General features: G+C 53.1%; 3 protein-coding genes across 9 annotated transcripts; 2 read left to right on the forward strand and 1 right to left on the reverse strand.

Moving 5' to 3' along the window:
• Positions 1–1,719: 1,719 nt before the first annotated feature.
• On the forward strand, positions 1,720–13,708 carry DOC2A (double C2 domain alpha). 3 transcript variants are annotated; one of them, XM_036919464.2, is made up of 12 exons: positions 1,723–1,976; positions 2,281–2,392; positions 3,068–3,345; positions 3,682–3,761; positions 3,982–4,056; positions 4,180–4,289; positions 5,819–5,945; positions 6,027–6,086; positions 6,163–6,326; positions 6,454–6,535; positions 6,617–6,713; positions 6,808–7,391. In XM_036919464.2, exons 1-12 carry the CDS (start codon positions 1,961–1,963, stop codon positions 6,951–6,953), a joined length of 1,347 nt encoding a protein of 448 aa, XP_036775359.2. In that variant the 5' UTR covers positions 1,723–1,960; the 3' UTR covers positions 6,954–7,391. The 3 variants fall into 3 exon arrangements, with proteins under 3 accessions (XP_036775362.2, XP_057343108.1, XP_036775359.2); XM_036919467.2 differs by lacking the exons at positions 6,617–6,713; positions 6,808–7,391 and adding an exon at positions 13,161–13,708 and having other exon boundaries at positions 1,720–1,976; XM_057487125.1 differs by having other exon boundaries at positions 1,722–1,976; positions 6,454–6,713.
• INO80E (INO80 complex subunit E) lies at positions 7,341–15,329 on the reverse strand. 3 transcript variants are annotated; one of them, XM_036919474.2, is made up of 8 exons: positions 15,033–15,329; positions 14,810–14,880; positions 14,546–14,598; positions 12,008–12,086; positions 11,771–11,882; positions 11,275–11,391; positions 8,492–8,584; positions 7,737–7,922 (listed from the first exon to the last, which is right to left on the reverse strand). In XM_036919474.2, the coding sequence occupies exons 1-7, from the start codon at positions 15,111–15,113 to the stop codon at positions 8,513–8,515; spliced, it is 585 nt and encodes a 194-aa protein (XP_036775369.2). In that variant the 5' UTR covers positions 15,114–15,329; the 3' UTR covers positions 7,737–7,922; positions 8,492–8,512. The 3 variants fall into 3 exon arrangements, with proteins under 3 accessions (XP_036775367.2, XP_036775368.1, XP_036775369.2); XM_036919472.2 differs by lacking the exon at positions 8,492–8,584 and having other exon boundaries at positions 7,341–7,922; XM_036919473.2 differs by lacking the exons at positions 8,492–8,584; positions 11,275–11,391 and having other exon boundaries at positions 7,341–7,922.
• A 387-nt stretch (positions 15,330–15,716) lies between these two features.
• HIRIP3 (HIRA interacting protein 3) lies at positions 15,717–18,923 on the forward strand. 3 transcript variants are annotated; one of them, XM_036919460.2, is made up of 7 exons: positions 15,717–15,891; positions 15,969–16,089; positions 16,196–16,310; positions 16,548–17,560; positions 17,634–17,829; positions 17,896–17,994; positions 18,070–18,919. In XM_036919460.2, the coding sequence occupies exons 1-7, from the start codon at positions 15,827–15,829 to the stop codon at positions 18,231–18,233; spliced, it is 1,773 nt and encodes a 590-aa protein (XP_036775355.2). In that variant the 5' UTR covers positions 15,717–15,826; the 3' UTR covers positions 18,234–18,919. The 3 variants fall into 3 exon arrangements, with proteins under 3 accessions (XP_036775355.2, XP_036775356.2, XP_036775358.2); XM_036919461.2 differs by having other exon boundaries at positions 17,661–17,829; positions 18,070–18,916; XM_036919463.2 differs by lacking the exon at positions 16,196–16,310 and having other exon boundaries at positions 16,466–17,560; positions 18,070–18,923.
• Positions 18,924–19,097: the final 174 nt, after the last annotated feature.

The raw sequence follows: 19,097 nt of genomic DNA on the forward strand, positions 1-19,097 counted from the left end.
CCATTGGTATTGCCTCCTCCTCATCCTGGAGAACCCCAATGAAATCTAATGGTTGCCTTTACTTGAAAAATATATTATTTTAATGTATTATTTTCAATAGGTAACATAAGCACATGGTACAAAATTCAAAAAGTTCAAAAGGATGGAAAATAAGTCCTTCCAGTTCCTGCCCTACCCTGTCTCATAGCAACCTGATTAGAGGTCACCAGAGGTCACTTTCTTGTGCAGCCTTCCAGAAATAATTCACACAAATATGAACAAACATAAAAACTCTTTTTTTCCCCCCACTTAAATGGCAGATTCCATACATGCCACTCTGCACCTTACTTTTCTAAGATGACCTGAGACTGTGAAGATGATTCTGTTCAGGTACATGCAGGGCCTCTTTCATGGCTGCATACTATTTCATTGTTAAAATTGTGTCATAACTGGTTGAACTGGTTTCCTACTCTGGGACATTTAGGTTGTTTGTCACTGCAAACATGCTCCACTTGAGCTTTTATTTTGCTCATGGGCCAGGATATTTATAGGATTAAATCCTAGAAGTGGAATTTCTGGGTAAAGAGTCTGTATTTGTCATCTTGGTATCCTCTGGCCTCAACAGAGGTGGTGTACATCTACCCAAAACCTTGCCAACACTGTGTGTTAACAAATACTTTGAATTTTACCATTTGATAGGTGACAAGAGCTATCTTAGTATAGTTGGATTTTGCATTTACTTTTTTAAAAATTGTTAAATATTTTAAAAATACACATAACAATATTTGTATCTCCACCATTTTCAAGCATACAGTTCAGTAGTGTTAAGTCTGTTAACATTGTTGTACAATCACATTTCTTTCACTTAAAATTCCAATATTTAGTTATGCCACTTAGTGCCAGGCCCAGCTTGGGACAGCCTCTGCCTGCCATGGCACTCCTTGGTGGTGGGGGAGACAGAAACATAAACAGGCATGACAAACCAACCCAATGTCACCAGAACAACCTGTAATAGCACTGTTGGGGGTGGGAGAACTGCTCCAGAAAGGCTCCTAATAAGAGGTGGCCCAGGGTGACCCCTGAAGGAAGGGAAGGCCTTCCAGGAAGAGAAGCTTGTATGAACAAAGGTCCAGAGACCTGAGACACCCAGGTGCATCCTAGGAACTGCAGATACCCATTCCTGCAAGGCAGCCAGGGAAGTGAGGGTGATGAGATCAGAGAAATCAGCATCTAGGGCTGAAGGGCCTTGAAGGCCACTGTGAGGACTGTCTTTGGAAGATGGCAAGTTTGGAGCAAAAGAGGGCAACGATCAAAGGCTGGAGTTTGATGGGCAGGTGCCAGAGCCTTCAGGGGAGAATGGCAGACTGATGAAGAACCAGATGTCCCTCCACACCTGAAGGACAGGGGGTGGGGTGAGGGAGGGTGGATTCCCAAAGGAGACGCTATCTCTTTGGGGACACAGGCCCATGGAGGCTGGGTTGCGTCCAAGGAGAGCCGCCTTAGCAGCCCAAAGGAGGAGGCCTGCGGGAAGCCACAGCGTCGGTCTTCTGTCTCCTCCCTCAGACTGTGAGCTTCCACACCCGGTGCGGGGACCCCCAAGTTCCCACGCCAGCGAGCACAGGCGGATCAGACCCTCTTTCCCTACTCAATGAGGCTCTCTAAGCCCCGCCCCTCAGGTCCTGCCCCCACGGATTTGGGGAGGGCGGGCTAGAAGCCCTCCTTCGAGCTCTCTGCGGGGGAGGGGCGTGAGGATACACTGGGCGGGGAGGCGGGGGGAGGTAGGTAAGCGGTCGTCGCCATGGCAACGAGGCCGGCGGTCGGGCCCTGGAGACCCACGAGCCAAGGAAGGAGCCCGCGAGGGAGGAGGCACCGTGAGCTCGGCGCGGGGGCCCGAGGCCCCGAGAGGAGCTAGAGAACATGGGGCAGTTGTCACTGTTGGTTCCGGGTGGCGCAGGGACCCCCTGTGTTTGCCAGTGTGTGTATGCGAAGTTCTCCGGGTGAGTGTGCCCGCGCGTGTCTGGTTGGTGCATGTGTGCGAGTGTGCACACGTGGGCACAGGCGTGTGCGCGGGAGTGCCCGTGAGAGGTGCGTGTACCAGACCGCGTGCCCGCGACTGCGTGTGTGCCTCGGGTGTGCCCCTAAGTGTGCCCTGCTGCGCGGCGGGAGAGTCCCGCCCCTCCCCAGCCACCGGCCGGCCCACCCCGCCCCCGCCTCCTGCGCCGGCTGCGTCCTCGCCTCCACCTCGCTCACCCCCTCCCTCCCGCCCTTTCTCCGGTTCTCCCTCCCTATCGCCTTACACAGCCGGACTCCCAGCTCTTCTCGTCGGCCGCCCTGGGAATCACCGGCCGCCACCGCCCAGCCTGCACCCGGCGGACCCCCAGTGCTTGGGCACCTGTTGGAGGCACAGAGACAGGTGCAGGGGGCTGGGCCGCCGGGGCGTGAGGGTGAGGGTGAGTGTGTGTGTTAGCCTGTGTGTGCCTATGGGGGTGTTTAGCTCTCCGGAGGCTGCCGTTTCTGGCTCCTCCGGAAGGCCATTCTCAGTGGGAGGCATGTGAAGCAGGCGTCCCCCACCTTGGGCGGCTGGGTAGTGGAGGACCAGTCAGGCAGGTGGGCAGATCCTGGACCCGAATGAAGACTGGGCAGTGAAAGTCTAAAGGGGTGGGTGACACAGGACCAGACAAGTGCCTGGTGCAGAAGAATGGAGGTAGCCTCAGAGAGACAGAGGAGGGGGACTTTCGGGGTAGGCAGGGCCCAAAGCAGACAGAAGCCCAGAATGAGGAGCAGGAGCTGGGACGATGACAAAGGGACAATCCAGAGGTAAGTGGGAAATCTGAGGTGGAGCCAGGACCTATTTGGAGGGAGTGGGCCAGCAGCCCAGCCCCTACAGAGCAAAGCCTGGGGTCTGGAATGCCCAGGCCTCCTGCCTGCCCATCAGCTGGCACAGTCTGCCTTCTCCCTTGACACCTAGGAAGGGAGGCCAGTGAGGGCCCCACAGACCGAGGAACTTGCCGCCTGGCCCTCAGCCAGCAGATGGTAGGTATGAGGAGTCAGCCTTGGGCTCGTACTCACTCGCAGCTCCCTCCCCCAGATCAGGGTGCTGCATGAGGGGCCGCAGGGGTGACCGCATGACCATCAACATCCAGGAGCACATGGCCATCAACGTGTGCCCTGGGCCCATCAGGCCCATCCGCCAGATCTCGGACTACTTCCCCCGCCGGGGACCAGGACCTGAAGGGAGTGGTGGGAGCTTCGGGGAGGCCCCTGCTCGTCTGGCCCCGCTGGCCCTGGCCCCTCCGGCAGCTCTCCTTGGGGTCACCACACCTGAGGATGGAGCTGAGATGGACAGCTATGACTCAGATGATACCAGTGAGTCTGGGGGCTGGAGGGGCCCAGGGCAAGAATGGAGGCCTCCAGACTTGTGGGAAGTGAGTGTGTGGGGGGAAGGCAGCAGGCAGTGCTGCCATAGCTGCAGTCGGTGTGGAGATTACAGCTCTAGCAAGGCTCAATATTCAATATTTCTGCTAAGACACTCAACCACCCACACAGCCCCAGTGGCAGCCCTGCCAGGGACGCAGACACATGCACACTCACAGGCTGACAGACCAGACACATGCACACACCTTCACAGCTGACACAGCCAGCCTGCCTAATGGTTTCTCACACACACCTGTCTACTCACGCTGCCTCTTCCCTCTTCTCCAGCTGCTCTGGGCACACTGGAGTTTGACCTTCTCTACGACCAGGCCTCCTGCACTCTGCACTGTAGTATCCTCAAGGCTAAGGTGGGCACTCATTGCCTCCCAATCCCTGGCCCTGTTCGTCTCCTACCTGGAAGGGGTGGGTTCCCATTTTCCCTCCCCTTCCCCAGGCTGGACCCCTGCTTCTCCTCTCTCACCTCCTACCCCCACTTAGCACCCTTCTTGGCTCTGTGCACCCCAAGGATCCACTCTGCAGAGGGTGGGTGGATGGGAGCTCAGCCCTCTTCTCCCCACTCTTCTCCAGGGCCTCAAGCCCATGGGCTTCAATGGCCTGGCTGACCCCTACGTCAAGCTGCACCTGCTGCCGGGAGCCTGCAAGGTAATGGCCTCCTTGGCCACCCAAGGTGTCCCAGCCTGTGGGTCCATCCCTAACCTTCCTTTGCCTTCAGCTTCTCTGGGTCTGGAGGACTTGAATTGAGAACACTTCATCCCCACACCTCAGGCCAATAAGCTAAAAACCAAGACTCAGAGGAACACATTGAATCCCGTGTGGAATGAGGACCTGACGTACAGTGGAATCACGGATGATGACATCACCCACAAGGTGCTCAGGTGAGGGCTCCCTCCCTTTTAGTAGGGATTCCAGCTTAGCCCTTCCTCTGGGACAGCTGTCATTGGCACCTTCTTTGGTTGATCTGTTTCCCATTAAGCCCCTCTCAGATGTTCAAGCAATCAGTGGCTCCCCAGCAGCCCCTTTAGCAGCTGGCCAAAATATTTCCCAGGCATTCCTGCCTCCACCCCAGTATCTCCTACTGCTTCTCCAACAGAGGGCTGCCCCCTTCAGATCAGTCAGATTCATTACTCCTGATCTTTGCCTGTTGTCTCTTCTGTGGGGAAGGTGCTCCTCTCTGCCAACATAAATCCCACTTGCTATTTGAGACTCTGCCTCCTGGAAGTTTCCCTGGTTACTGAGACCCTTTCTCAGAGCCCCCAACCTAAGTCAGACATCTGTCTGTTCTGTTGCCTATGTCCCCCTAACATCTCTAAGTAAGGAGTGAAGTCTTCAGGGACAGGTAACTTGCTCCGTCATCCCAGGAGTTGGAGCTGTGGGGAGAGTAGTCCCTGGTGGGGAATGAAGGGCAGCAGAACCCAGGCTTGTGAGACCTTTTCCTTTGTTCTTGGCAATAGGGAGTCATGGAAGGGTTTGCACTGGGATAGGGGCACCATCAGGGTGTTTTAGGATCACTTTGGTATTGGGTAGACTGGAAAGGACCAGAGGCAGAGAAAGCAGGAAGGCTGGAACCAATTTTCAGAAGAGAAATGAGGCCTAAGTTAATGAGGGCTTACTAGTGCCCAACCCTGGGCTACTGATTCTTAATTTTATTTCACTTGATCCTATTAGCTTTAGGAGGTGGGAACTCATTATCTCCCTTTTATAGATGGGAATTGAGGCTTAGGAAGGTTAAGGCTTGCCCAAGGTCACACAGGCAGCTGGTAAGTGGCAGATCTTGAATCTGAACACCTCTACATGACCCATCTGCTCCAGAGTGTCACAGCAGAAGGAAGCACGGGGGCAACAGTAGGGTCTGGACAGAAATAAAGGCAATCGTTTCTTAATTGCTGGGCTCACGTGTTTCTCCCAGGCTGGTTCCCTGTTCCACGCAGGAGGAGGTGTGGGATCCTCATCTGATTGTCCAAGGCTCCTCAGGCCCTTCTAGCTCTTACATCCTGAATCTGTGACCCACCCCACCAATGCATGCCCCACCCCACCAATGCATGCCCTGTGCACGTTTAGTTGGGTCCCATCCCCAGGCAGAGTGGAGGCAGTAGAGGGGGTGGTCCTCAAGATTTGGGAAGGCTCCCTGAAGCAGATGAGGTCTCAAGGGGCCAGGAACAGCCTGGACAGCTGGAAGAGGAGGGGCAGAGGAACCGAGCAAATCAAAGCATTCTTCTCAAGCTCCTGGCCTAGTGCTCACCACAAAGCCCATGAAACAGCCTGTTTTACTGGTGAGGTGCAGGGTATTTAGGGCAGAGCTGAGATTGGCCTCTGGTGCTCTGCATTCGGTTGGAGGACCTTTCTCCCATGTTTTGAGTGGGGCTCAGGTACCCCAGGGGGCCTTGACCCTGCAGTTCCCCACCAGGATCTCTGTCTGTGATGAGGACAAGCTGAGCCACAATGAGTTCATCGGGGAGATCCGAGTACCCCTCCGCCGCCTCAAGCCTTCACAGAAGAAGCACTTTAACATCTGCCTTGAGCGCCAAGTCCCGGTCTGTGAGGGGCTGTGGGATGCCAGGGGGAGGGGTTCCTGAGGAGGCCAGGTTTCCAGAACTTTCTCTTTGTCCCCTCAGCTGGCTTCACCCTCTTCCATGTCTGCGGCACTGAGGGGCATCTCCTGTTACCTGAAGGAGGTGAGGTGCCCCACAGGGACCATGTCTGGGTGAGAGGTGGTGAAGATGCAGGCTGACCCCTGCATCTGCCCCACAGCTGGAACAGGCAGAACAGGGGCCTGGGCTGCTGGAAGAGCGTGGACGCATCCTGCTGGGCCTCAGCTACAGCTCTCAGCGCCAGGGACTACTGGTGGGCATTGTGCGCTGTGCCCACTTGGCTGCCATGGATGTCAATGGCTACTCTGACCCCTACGTCAAGACGTGAGCCCTTGCCCTCCCTGAGGCCCACCCTCCCCTCCCCAGGGAGCCTAACCCTGCCCCATCCTCTCAGGGCCTGGCCTGTTGCTGACCACCCTCCTCCCCTAACCCTGCCCACCATCCATGGCAGGTACCTGAGGCCCGACGTGGACAAGAAATCCAAGCATAAAACATGTGTGAAGAAGAAGACTCTCAACCCAGAATTTAATGAGGTAAACAGGGAAGGGACTAACCAGAAATCGAGGGGGCCTGAGGGCAGTGCCTCAGGAAGGTGTGGCTTTGCATTGTCCCAGGAGTTTTTCTATGAGATGGAGCTCTCCACTCTGGCCACCAAGACTCTAGAAGTCACAGTCTGGGACTATGACATTGGCAAATCCAATGACTTCATAGGTAAGGGAGGAACCTGCTGGGTGGTGCTGATGGATGGAGGGCATCCTGGCAGTGAGCTGGGTCCTGACTTTGCCTGCATCTACCTGCTCCCCAGGTGGTGTGTCCCTGGGGCCAGGTGCCCGAGGAGAGGCCCAGAGGCACTGGAGCGACTGTCTGCAACAGCCAGACATAGTCCTGGAGCGCTGGCACACCTTGACCAGCGAGTTGCCCCCAGCGGCTGGGGCTCTGCCCTCAGCCTGAGTGGGACAACAGCTGCCCAGCAGAAGCCCCTTGGGCCAAGTCCAGTACCCAACCTCCGCACGAGTGTTTTGCACATTTACACGGGGTGGATGCCCTGCCCCCCACTACCTGTCTTATTTCCTGAGAGTCTCCGTGACTGTGGAGATCTGTATTCACATATGCAAACTTCCTTCTGCCTGATTTGCCACACATGCAAATATGCAAACCACCCATCCTGTGCACACTGCAGGGGGAGTCCTGTTAATGCCCCTTGCTGAGGCCCTGCTGCTCCTCTCTCCTCTGTCCTACCTCTCCAGGCTGCCCGGTCCCCCTCTACCCACAGGGAGGAGGTCGGATTAGGGGGGGTTTGGAGGAGGAGAATGTTCCCAACAAAGAAAAGGACGAAAAGGCAAAAAAGAGCCACTACTTTAATACAGAATCATTAAAAAATGAAAACACCTAGCCCTGTACAGCTGCCCTTTTAAATGAGGGGTCCACTGCAGGATCTCTGCTTCTCTGAGAGGTGGCAGATTCTCCCGGCCACTCATTTAAATAAGTCTCCTGGATGGGGCCAGGATGTAAGGGCAGAACCTCTGCCCTCTCTGATAAGGCCCACTTCCAGGGGACATTTGTGCATGTTTACGCCTTTTCTGATTGTGTCAGTAGCCGCAGCATGGCAACTGGATGTCAATAAACGTATCCATGGAAGCTGGGGGCTTATGTGTGCTGGCACAGAGGGCCCTGGGTAAGGGCTCACCCAGAGGGGGGTCACTCCGGGATGTCGATCACCAGGTCATCATCCCCGTCCAGAGCATCATCCCCGCTGCCTGCGTCGCTGAACATCTGCCGAGGGACGGCGCTCAGGATGGTGGGGGTGGGCATCTTGGGAGGGGGCAGTGGGGCCAGTGCTGCCCCTACCCCAGCCCCAGAACCCTGGCCTGGGAAGGTCAGCGGCCCTCCCACAGCACAGTCGGGGGGGCCCACCGCCATCTGCAGCAGGAAGGAAGAAACAGGAAGGCTGTGTCAGGGAGGTACTGGGACCTTCAGGAGGCTCTCACTGCCCCTTAAGGTAGCTCTGGGGGATGGGGAAGGGGACAAAGGCTCACTCAAGAGGCAGTGGACATAGCCGGGCCAGCCAATGCTGCAAGCAGGGTGCCTGCCCCACCTCAGCCCCTTAAAGTCTCAAACCAGCCAAATGCTGGGCATAACAGGTGGTGATGGAGGTGGTGATGGGGGGGAGGGAGGGATCTTACAGGAAACCAGGAGGGAAAGGGCAGGCCCTGCCCTCACCAGGGAAACACCGCGGCTGCCCCTGTGATAGCAGTTAGAGACAGAGTCAGCCTGGAGTGACTGCCTGCTTGCCCACCTCCAGCACTTCAGATACCACTTTCTACCACTGGCTGCCTCTCCCTCCTACCATGGGACTCACTGGTTTGATGGAGGGTGTCTAGGTCTTTGCCCCCCCACTAGGTGAGGTTTCTACCTCTTCTATCTTGGATGGGCCCTTCCTTAGCATCCCCACAGCCAATGGCCTAGGCCAGGCCTTCCTTTCAGCTCACCTGGGCTATGGTACCAGCCTCCTAACTGGACTCCCTGCCTTCAGCCTCTCCCAGATCCAGCTCCTCCTCCACACTGCAGCCAGAGTTAGCTCTCTAAAACATAAACCTGAGCACATCATTTCTCCACTTGAGGGCCTCAGGCTCCTCACTCCCCTTGGCACAGGCAGTGTGGTGGGCCTGAGAACAGGCCAGTCCCTGCACCTGGAGTGTCCTTTTCTATTTATCAAAAGCCCTGGTTGGTCCTCTGAGGCTGGGAAGGAGCTTCTGTCCTGCCCAATCCTCCAGCCCCACCCCTGCTAGGTCCTTACAAATCCTCCCCAGAGAGCTCTGTGGGCCTCATGCTTTGCCTGTTGGCACAAATTGAACACCTACTGTGTGCCAGGTGATTTCTGTTGACATTGCTGACCCATTCCAACCACCGTGGAAGGGAGGAGAGGTCATCAGCCAGAGGAGGAAACAGAAATGGAGGTTTTGTGGAATAAGCCTGCCCATTGGGCAGCGTCCAAACTAACCCTACCCTCTGCTTCTCAGAGAGTTAAATAACAGCCCAAAGGTCACTGAGTATGTGGAGGAGCTGGGATTCAAACCAGCCAAGTCTGGTTGATGCCCAGGCTCTTAACTGACCTCATTCACTCTTCACAGACTTCCCTCCTCTCTTCAGACTACTTCCTGAATGCTCACACTAAGCCACCAAGAAATTTTGCTGACTGCCGCACCCCCTTTGCAGAACATCTGAGTCTCGGTGTCCAAGCCTTTGTGATGCCGCCCCAACCTTTCTTTCCCATGTCGTTTTCTCCTCTTACATCTGCTCCAGCCCAAGCAATGCTTTTGCTGTGTCTCTATCTTCCTTCCACTCTTGCCTCAGCCTGGAATATCCAAATCTCGCCCTGGGCTCAAATGCTACCTCTTGGAGACCTTCCCGCCCCCCCAGCCCACATAGCAATTGATTTGGGCCCCTCTCTCAACCAATATTTTCTCTCCTGTATGTTCAGAACTTAGCTCCCCATCACTCTTCTACTTTATGACCCAGCACTTCAGAAAGTTCACACCACGCCTCTACCCATGCTCCAGGATTCACTGACCCTTGCCTACTCTACCATCCTGCCCTACACAACATAAGCACACCCTGCTAAGTTAGGCAAAAGGACAGCATGTATTGTCCATCATCTACCCATTTTTTCAGGCTCATGGGCCAAGGTCACATAGTAAGGTGGGCCAAGGTCACATAGTAAGTGGCAGAGCTGGGATCTGAACTCCAGAACCCACATTCCTAACCACAAGCATTACCTCTCAAATGGCTCCATGCTCCACAGCCTGTAGTCCACCATCCACCCAACTTGAGAGCTGCCTAGCCTGGATCCTATTCCACTTTGATTTAGAGCTGGAGGGCACTGTGCCTTCTGTGTCCTCATTTCTCCTGGGGCTCAGTGCCCAGGCCTCTTCTCCACTCACCTCAATGCTAAAGACTTCCAAATCTGCCCCATGGGCCTCAGGCTCACGTTATCCAGTTGTTTCGTTGGCATTTCCAGGCAGTATCTCAACCTGTCCAAAACCAACCTCCACATCTTCCCTCCCCAACCTGCTCCACCAAGCCCTCCCCATCTCAGAAAGAGGCTGCTCCACTTCTTCAGCTGCTTAGGCCCCACACTGGACCATCCTTGGCTCCTCTAGCTCATAGCCCTCATTGGTCTTCGTGGGGTTCATGCTTTGAAATAGATACATGATCCACTCTCCACCTTCTCTACTTGGTTTGCTGCAGGAGCCTCCTCATAGCTCCCTGCTTCCTTCCTGACATAACTCCTCCCCAGTCCATTCTCCACATGGTGGCAGCATGCAAATCAGATGCGATTCTCCTTCTGTGCAACCTGCTGCAATGGCTTCCCATTTCATTCCCAGTTCAAGGCCACACTCTTTACAACACTTGTAAGGCCCTCCATAGCCTTGCTCCTCAGCGACTTTTCTGGCCTGCTCACTTTCCTCTGACCACACTGGCCTTGTTCCTGGTCCTTGAACAAACCAAACACATACCCTGCTCAGGGCCTTTGCATTGGTTGTTCTCTCTGAAAGACAATCTCCCAGGGAGCCACATGGCATGTTCTCATTTCCTTAAGTCTCTGACCAAGGAACATCCCAGATGACCCAACTGTAAGTATTAGCCCCTATCTACTCTGGTGCTTTCCATGCTCTCTACGTGACCCCATTTTCCTGCATTAGTATCAATTTATGTTATTTTCTGCCTATCTTGCTAGAATGTGAGCTCCATGAAGGCAGAGATTTCTGTCTGTTTTGTTCACTACTACATCTGTAGCACGTAGAACAGTGCCTGGTACATAGTAGGCACTCCATCAACACTTTTTCCTTACACCTAGTCTCACCACAGCTTTTCAGATGCAGAATCTGAGTCCTAGAGTGTCAAAGAGATCTGCTCAAGGTCACATGGTTTTTAACTGGGGAGCCTTGACTTGATTCTAGATCCTACAACTGCACCCCTCCATTGGGGTTGCCTGGATTGGCCAGGCCCACACTGCAGCAGTCCAAGGGCAGGGCCTTAGGTGTCTGCACTCCAAGTACCCCAAGGCTGGTTCCACCCCATTTGTCTCCACAATAGCCTGTGGGCCTGGACTTCTCTGACCTACCCCTCAGTGCCTAGCCCTGGGCTTGGCCCCCCAGTTTCCAAATGAAACCTTCAAAGTTCTTCAGTCCAAAGCCCTTGTCTCGAGCCTCCCTCAGATGGCTGTCCTTCTGCCGTCTGGCCCCTCCCTATCATCCCCAAGTCAGGGTACCTTGAGTTTCCGGGGCAGGCGGGGCCGTTTCTCCCGCTTGGACCTCAGGGGGCTGGGCTCGGGCAGCTGCAGGGCCAGGTAGTCAGAAGGGAATGGGGGGTAGGGAGGGGAAGCCAGCTGCAGGTGTGAGTGGGGGATGGAGATGGGAAATGGAGTGAATGGGGTAGGGGGTAAAGGGAAGAAATGCAAACAGGAGGAAGAATGGAAAAACAAGAGATGGTGATGAGTGTGGCTCCTGAGAACAGAAGGGGAGGGACAGCAGCAGGACTTTGTCCTGGGGTCTGCTCTCCTTATCATGTCTGTTCCCCATTCCTGCACCAGAGACAAGTAGGCAGTTCCAACTCACACCCCTCCAAGGGACACTTGCTGGCCACACCCACACAGATGTCTCCAGAGCTGGGTTGTCTTCACCACAGGCTGCCCCCTCTGCCCAAACGACGCCCACCTTATTCCCAGGCATTTCAGTTACCTCTTCCCACCCCTGAGCCCAACTCACCGAGCTCAGGTATGGAGAGGGGGTCCCAGAGGCCTGAAGGGGAAACCCTGTTGAAGGAGGCAGGGAGAGGCTGGAGGGAGAGGGAGCACCCCCCAGTGGAGGGCTTCTCTTCCTGGAGAAAGTACAGGGGAAGGGGAAAGGGTCAGAGGCAGCCAGAAGCCTCCTCACCCATCACCCAGGAGCCTCCTCCCAGGTGCCTCCTCACCCCACCCCCAGAGAATAATGGCTTCTTCTCACCTCTTGGGGGCTGGTGTGTCTGACAACTTGGGCGTCCCTTCTGTCTCACTGTTATCTGAAGATGCAGTGGCATCTGAGTCTGTGAGGCAGAGTGCTGGTCAGTGGGAGTGGGATGTAAGGCCCTCAGTCTACTTCAGAGGGTTCAACTCTATGAAAGGGCTCAGGGGAATCTGACTCCCCAGTTGGCGCACATATGCTATTTTGGGGAGGCCCACAGCTTGTCCAGCTTTTTACAATGTCCTTTACAGCTGACTTCCTGCCCAGGCTCCTCCATGACAACACATTTGTCTAGTACTCAGGACATGCCAGGCTCTGAACAGGCACTATACATTCACCACCAATCTTCGTCTTCATAGGTGAGAGCAATATACCTCCACTTTCCAGATGAGGTCACTGAGGCTCAGAGAGTATGCTGTGGGGCTGGGACTTGAACACAGGCCTCTTGACTCCTTGACCATTTGATCCCACTCTATTCATCTCTTAAGCTGCCTTCAGCTCCTATCTCTGTCCCACTGCCCACATCCATGGTCCTGTTAATTGAATCTCTCCTATTTTTATCTACTCCCCATTACAATTGCCACAAGGCCAGGCCACCACCATGTAGGTGAAAATCACCTGCTAAGCAATCTCCTGCCATCCACTTCCATTCAACTCTAGAATGACCTGAAATGTAAACCTGATCACATCCTTCCCGATAATGTCCCCTACTGAGAGCATTCAAAGTGCTTCTTAATCTGGCCACAACCTACCTTTCTAGTCTTCCAAACAAACTGTACTCTTCACAACACACCCATCTAGTTCATCAAAAAAGAAATGTTTCCCACTTCTGTGTCTCTACCTAGAAGGGGTCCATCATTCATTTAACAACCAACCAATATTCTTTCCAATTTCTCTGCTTAAATAGATCAGTTAAGAAGTAGATTAAATGTCACCTCTCTGAGAAGTCTTCCAGAATCCCTTAGGCCCAGTTAATTACTGGCTCTCCCAGAACTCTGCTCTCATGTCATGGCCCTCCTCACACTGTGCTAACGTGTCATGTGTGGATTTCTCCCTGACCACACTGTGGGCTTCTCCAGGATGAGTAGTGGCTTATGTCTCTGGCTTTCCCTGCTCAGATTTATCCCTCTGACCATGAACATGCTATTTTTCTCAGGCCTCCTATTCTGAAATCCCCCTCGAACAGCAAGTTAATGGAAAGATCCCAGGGAAGGAACAGCTGGCAATGAGAAGCTAGAATAAAAGCCAAACATTTAGCCATGACCTGGCTCCTACCTACTTCTCTAATCTCATCTATTACCTACTGTCCTCTTACAAAACGGTAACAAATGGGTGTTTTGTGTTCCAATAAAACATTATTTACAAAAACACGCAGGCTGGATGGCTGTTTGCTGACCCCCTGCTCCAGACCAGTGTTTGAAAGCATGATGAGAAGTGATTGTATGTGACGTGGCTTATGAGGACCCCGCTCTGGCATAGGACCACAAATGCCCACTTCACTGCTTTTTCAAACTGGGAGTCTCAACCCAATAGGGTCATGAAGTGAATTTATTGATTTGCAACCAGCATTAAATGGAAAAGAAAAAAAAAGAAAACCAGTCTAAGAAGTATCAGAATAAATTGTACATAGCAGTCTTAACACTGTTTCATTACATTTTGTGTTATAAGTAAGAATGTATGTGGGGATTTGCTCCTGATGTAAGAGACATTATTGATTATAAATAGTACTAAAAAAAAGTTTGAAAATACTGCTTTATATTGCTTTGCTCTTCTGCTGCTCTTCAGACAACTTGGTCCATTCTTACATCAGGGCATCTTCATCTGTTATTCTCTCTGCTTGGAAATCTCTCACTCCTAGTTTCACAAGATTGGTTTCTTCTTATCTAGGTTTCACTCAAACACTTCATCATGAAAAAGGCCTTTTCTTGAGTACTGTATTGAGATTGCCTGCCACCTAGTTTTATACGGTCTGTAAACTAAAACTGGTTTTTTAAATGGAAGAAAAAAATTAAAAGAAAAATAGTATTTCATGACATGAAAATTATATGAAATCCAATTATCAGTGTCCATAAATAAAGTTTTATTGAAACACAGCCATGTTCATTTATTTTCACATATAGCTACTTTTGCACTACAAGGCAGAGCTGAGTAGCTGCAACAAAGACTGCATGCTCTGCAAAGCCTAAAATATTCATTATCTGGCAATTTACAGAAAAAAAATGTTTAACCCCTGCTCTATTCCAATCACTACCACATAAACCTGATTTGATTCCTTTCAAATCTAAAATTCTAGGTTTTTTGCTTACTTATTACCCCCAACTAGATTACCACTGTATCCCCTGTGCAAAGCACAGTGCCTGAAACACAGTAAATAGTAAATATTTGAGTGAAGGAATGAAAGGTAGAGGTGGAGGGCAAACAACTAGTCTTAAGAACTACTGGAGGCTCCACCAGCCGCCAAAGCCTAAAAAGAGGGGCCCAGGAAGCTTGTTGAAGTGCCAGGAGCCATGTCCTCCACCAATTTTTCATGACCTTGCTCACCAGAAGAGTCTTCATCCACGTTTTCGTACTGCAGAAGTCTATCTAGGAGAAAACTGAGGGAAGAGGCAGGGAGAACAAATGTTTATTTCCATCTCAGCAATGTTCCTGGGGCCCTTGTCCCTTCTAGCTGGCCTGCTGGATCCTCACAACAGCCTCAAGGCAGGCACCATGCATTGTGGCCGCACTCCATGATGGGGTCCGAAGGTAGATCCACAGGAGCCACAACTCCCGCTGGCCTCCCCCTTTCTCCACAACGTGTCTCACCTCTTGTCTCGGGACACCTTCAGCAATTTCCTCTGCGCCTTCCTCAGTTCCTCCTGGAAGCACTCGTGTTCCTATATCACAGGCAAGGTGGACGCTGGGCCAACAGCCGTGGTTCGAAAACTGGCAACAGCTCACCCAACTCCCTTTGCACATGGGTAAACTTACTGAGGTCCTACCAGAGCCAGGCCTTACCCCGCCACAACCACAATATCCCAGCACTCACATAAATGAGGAACTTGAGCTTCCGCTTCAGATTCCGGTATTTCTTCTTGTAGTCCACTTCGCCGTCCGCCGGCCCGTTCATGACCGGCCCCGAGAGCACGGTCCTAACACTAGCCGGAGTTCCGCTACTCCGAGCCAGTTCGGCTCGGCCTCCCACGCCTCCACTTCCGGAGATTTAGGAAAGTTGTCTACCTGGACTACAATTCCCGGCGTACCCCGCGCCCAGGAGTCATGACCTCATGGCTGTCCTCTTAGGGAATACCGGGAAAGGAACGTTCTTTCCCGGACTACGCTAAAGATGGCGTCGCAGCAACGCAATGATGTCACAAAAATGGTGGACGCTGGAGTGTTTCCTCAGTGGTTCTAAATGTGCTTAGCGATTGGAGGCCACAAGACTTTCCACAGGGAGTCCTAGTCGCCAAGGCGGGGAAGTACTTTTCCTTCTGTCTTCCGAAATCACAGCGGTCTAGCTGGTGCCCATGACCACCGACAGAGGCAGCGTTGCGGGGTTGATTACGTTACCCGCACAACTTGCCAGCGCCGAATAGGTTTCTAACGAGAACTTTAAAAAGATTGGTTTTAAGAAAAGGAAGAAGCCGTGAGACCCTCCAACTGCCCGGGGAAAGCAAGTTTTGTCTGGCAAAGTTCTCGGTCCAAACCGCCCGGGCCAGACACCCAAACAGTCCTAACCCCTCTCGGCGCCACGACACTGCGCGTGCGTAAACTCCTGTCAAACGAGAAGACGGAGGCCGAAAAGAAAAAAAGGCGGGAGTCACCAATCCCAGGTGGGGCAAAATGGCGTGGGAGGACAAGATGCAAGAGTTCACCCGCAGCTTATTCCGAGGCCGCCCGGACCTCAGGTGCGCAGGAGGCTAGGGTTGGCGTTGGGAAGGGCAGGGAAGGGCCGGGGACTCTGTCTTGACGCATGTCTCCGCAGCACGCTTACGCACTCCATCGTGCGGCGGAGATTCTTGGCACACGTGGGCCGAGACCACTTGGAAACGGAGGAGAAGCAGGCTCTGAAACGGCTAGTGGAGGAGGAGCTGCTAAAGATGCAGGTCTGTGTGCGAGCCTGGGCCACGGGAGGCGGGGAGGCAGCGCCTGACAGGGGGTGTAGGAGAAGACAATCTTGGCACATATTTTGCCGTCTTGATGCACACGCAGGTGGATGAAGCAGGTGCCAGAAAAGAGAGGCTAGATCTTGCCAAGAGAGCGAAGAGGCCTTCCACCCCCGGCAGTGACCCAAAGAGAAAAAGGTTCCGTTTTAATTCAGAGTCAGGTTAGTGCCTTCTGCACAGGTGGTTTATTTCTTTTAAGTATTGTGAATGTATATCCTGAGGCATTAGACGAGGGCTCTAGGCTAGTGAGTCAGGAACCAGGAACAGGGTGGACTGAACTGTGTTTCCTACTGTCCTTCCCTCCTCCCTGTGACAGAGTAGGGTCCGAAACAACCTATTCGAAGTGGAGAAAGAAGGGACAAAGGAACCTGTCCTTACCTCTTCTCTCCACATCCCAGAGCCAAGTTCTGCAGCCTCCAGTCCAGACTGCTTTGGCCCGCAAGCAAAGAATGGGATGGCAGCAGACATCAGTCCAGCTGAAGAGAAGAGTTCAAAGCAAGCCTCAGAGAAAGCAACTGAGGAGAGCAGTGATGCAGAACAGCAGCAGCAGGACCTGACTGCAAAGACTGGATTGGAAAAGGAGGTGGTGAAGGAGAGCAGTGAGGAGGAGGAAGAGGGTTCTGCCAGAAGAAGTAAGGTCTGGAAGGAAGAGAGCAGTGAGGAGGAAGTTGAGAAAAAGTTAGAGTTGGAAAAGGAATCCAAAAGCAGGACTGGGAAGAAACCTGTGACAACGAGCAAGCAGGCATTAGAGAGGACCTCAGCCCATAGGAAGCAGGCCAGGGAGGAGAGTGAGGACAGTGAGGTGGAATCTGCCCAGAGGACAGGAAAGAAGGCAGAGGGAATGAAAGGAGCTAAGGTCCACCAGGAAAACGAAAAGGAGAGTGAGGAGGAGACCCAAGCTAAAAAGAAACAGAACAGAGAGGAAGAGGAGGATTGGAAACCCAAAGGCCATAGCAATGGAGGGAAAAAGTCAGCTTGGGAGGAGAGGAGCTGTAAGCAGAAAAGCAGGGCAGTGAGACTGCTGGGAGACTGGAGGTATGAAGAGGAAGAGAAGGAAAGAGCAGCAGCAAGCAGTAGGGATAACAGTGAAGGAGATGAAGAGCTGCCAGTGCAGAGGAAGAGCAAGGACAGGACCCAGTGGATGAGTGGGAAAAGGCAAGTTGGAAGCAGCAAGGAGGGAGAAGACAGCAGGAGGGGGGTGAAACTAACTACTAAAGGCACTGGAAAGACAGCCAAAGAGGGCCGTACCAATAGTGAGGCCACTGACTCAGAGAGGGAGGTGAGCAACAGAGAGGCAGGGGGTAGACCCAAGAGGGAGAACCGCTCTTCCAGGAAGAGCTCCAAGAAAGGCAGGATACGAAGTTCCTCCTCCTCTTCCACAGATGGCAGTCCAAAACCCAAAGGCAGGAAGGTGAGGGTGAGGATGGAGTGGGCAGCCACCGTTATGGGTGAGGGAGACCCTGACTCAAGCCCAGAAGGTTTAGCATTTAGCTGCTGTCCTTTCTTGCCAGGACGGCTCTGGTCGCTGTGATGAAGACCACCCAGCTGTGATGAGGCTAAAGCGTTACATTCGGGCCTGTGGTGCTCATCGCAACTACAAGAAACTCCTGGGCTCCTGCCGCTCACACAAGGAGCGCCTGAGTGTCCTCCGGGCAGAGCTGGAAGCCCTGGGCTTGAAAGGTGAGGGATGCAGGAGGGGCCTTTGACTGCTAGGGAGGAGAGGATCACTAGCCTCTTCTGCTCCAGGTAACCCTTCTTTAGAGAAGTGTCGAGCCCTGAAGGAGCAGCGAGAGGAGGCAGCTGAGGTGGCCTCCTTGGACATTACCAACATCATCAGTGGTTCAGGTGAGGGGTTTTGCCCCACTCCACCGCAGATGGGGCTTGGACTTTCTCAGACTAATCTGCTCCTCCTTCCTCCAGGCCGGCTACGCAGACGCACAGCCTGGGACCCTTCAGGAGAAGCAGCTCTCTCTGGGGAGCAGTACCGCCGGACCCTGGATTCAGAGGAAGAGAAGCCCCATCCCCAGCCTCCAGACTGGTCACATATGCGTGGCATCATCAGCAGTGATGGCGAGAGTACCTGAGCTCCCCCAGGAGGGACTCTGCACTTGTAGAAAGCTGATGTAGCACATCCCCCTTCTACTCTCAATTCTGGGCCTGCACAAGCAGCAGCAGTTTTCTTTAGACTTGTAGCCCCCAGGGACACAAGTTGTTGGGATCCTACTTCTCAGCTTCATGTTCTGTTTAAGGTGTTTACAGGGATTTATTTTTTATAACTCAATAAAGGAATGTTTGAAGTACCTCATCAAAACTGGTCCCCCACTCTCACCCCCTGTACTTGGGCCAAAAAGTTGAATAGCAGCCAGTCCCTTGTATCTGGTTCCTTCATTTTCTCCAGGTTCTCCAAAGAAACCCCAGTCTCCAGACCCTGCCATCCAGTCTGCCACTAGGCTCTGTCAGAATGGTGGTTCCTATCCTCATTCTTCCACCTGACCAGCAGGCCCATGATCACACAGCTTTTGGCTGTGCCTGATAACCTAATGCCTAGTTGGAAGGAGCATCTGAATAACTGGCCTTAAGAATGTGAAGCACAAAATGAAATGACTTGGGGACACCTGGTGTTTATGCCTTCCTTCCCCCTTCCTGAACAAGCCACCTAGTCACAGGCTGGCTTTTCAGCTCTAAAGGGGTGGGTATAGCAGGACCTAGACCTGATAAATCAGTGCACCCTCAGACCTCTGGCTACAGATCAAGCCAATGAAGTTGCTTCAGGACTTTGATGGAATTTTTGCTGTTGAGATTGCTGGTCCGATGTAAACTTGGAGCTGCCCGGGGTCTGTGCATGATGCAAGTCTTCTGAAAAAATCTTTGAAGCCAGAGAGACTGGTGGACCCTCTTTGAGGGTCTGGATCCAGTCATTAAAATCATTGAAATTTTTAGTTAACAGC

Source organism: Manis pentadactyla, chromosome 10, assembly GCF_030020395.1.
Source record: "Manis pentadactyla isolate mManPen7 chromosome 10, mManPen7.hap1, whole genome shotgun sequence".
In the NCBI taxonomy this organism is placed as follows: Eukaryota; Metazoa; Chordata; class Mammalia; order Pholidota; family Manidae; genus Manis; species Manis pentadactyla.

Excerpts from the sequence above, each read along its gene's own strand:
- DOC2A (XM_057487125.1), top strand. Across the intron at positions 2,393-3,067 it reads TGTTGGAGGCACAGAGACAG|ATCAGGGTGCTGCATGAGGG; the intron begins GTGCAGGGGGCT and ends TCCCTCCCCCAG. Across the intron at positions 5,946-6,026 it reads GCCTTGAGCGCCAAGTCCCG|CTGGCTTCACCCTCTTCCAT; the intron begins GTCTGTGAGGGG and ends TTGTCCCCTCAG.
- INO80E (XM_036919472.2), bottom strand. The coding sequence starts at position 15,113 with ATGAACGGGCCGGCGGACGGCGAAGTGGACTACAAGAAGAAATACCGG. Across the intron at positions 14,599-14,809 it reads AAGGTGTCCCGAGACAAGAG|TTTTCTCCTAGATAGACTTC; the intron begins GTGAGACACGTT and ends CTCTTCCCTCAG. Across the intron at positions 12,087-14,545 it reads CGTGGATGAAGACTCTTCTG|ACTCAGATGCCACTGCATCT; the intron begins GTGAGCAAGGTC and ends TCTGCCTCACAG.
- HIRIP3 (XM_036919460.2), top strand. The coding sequence starts at position 15,827 with ATGGCGTGGGAGGACAAGATGCAAGAGTTCACCCGCAGCTTATTCCGA. Across the intron at positions 15,892-15,968 it reads CGAGGCCGCCCGGACCTCAG|CACGCTTACGCACTCCATCG; the intron begins GTGCGCAGGAGG and ends ATGTCTCCGCAG. Across the intron at positions 16,311-16,547 it reads CCGTTTTAATTCAGAGTCAG|AGCCAAGTTCTGCAGCCTCC; the intron begins GTTAGTGCCTTC and ends TCCACATCCCAG.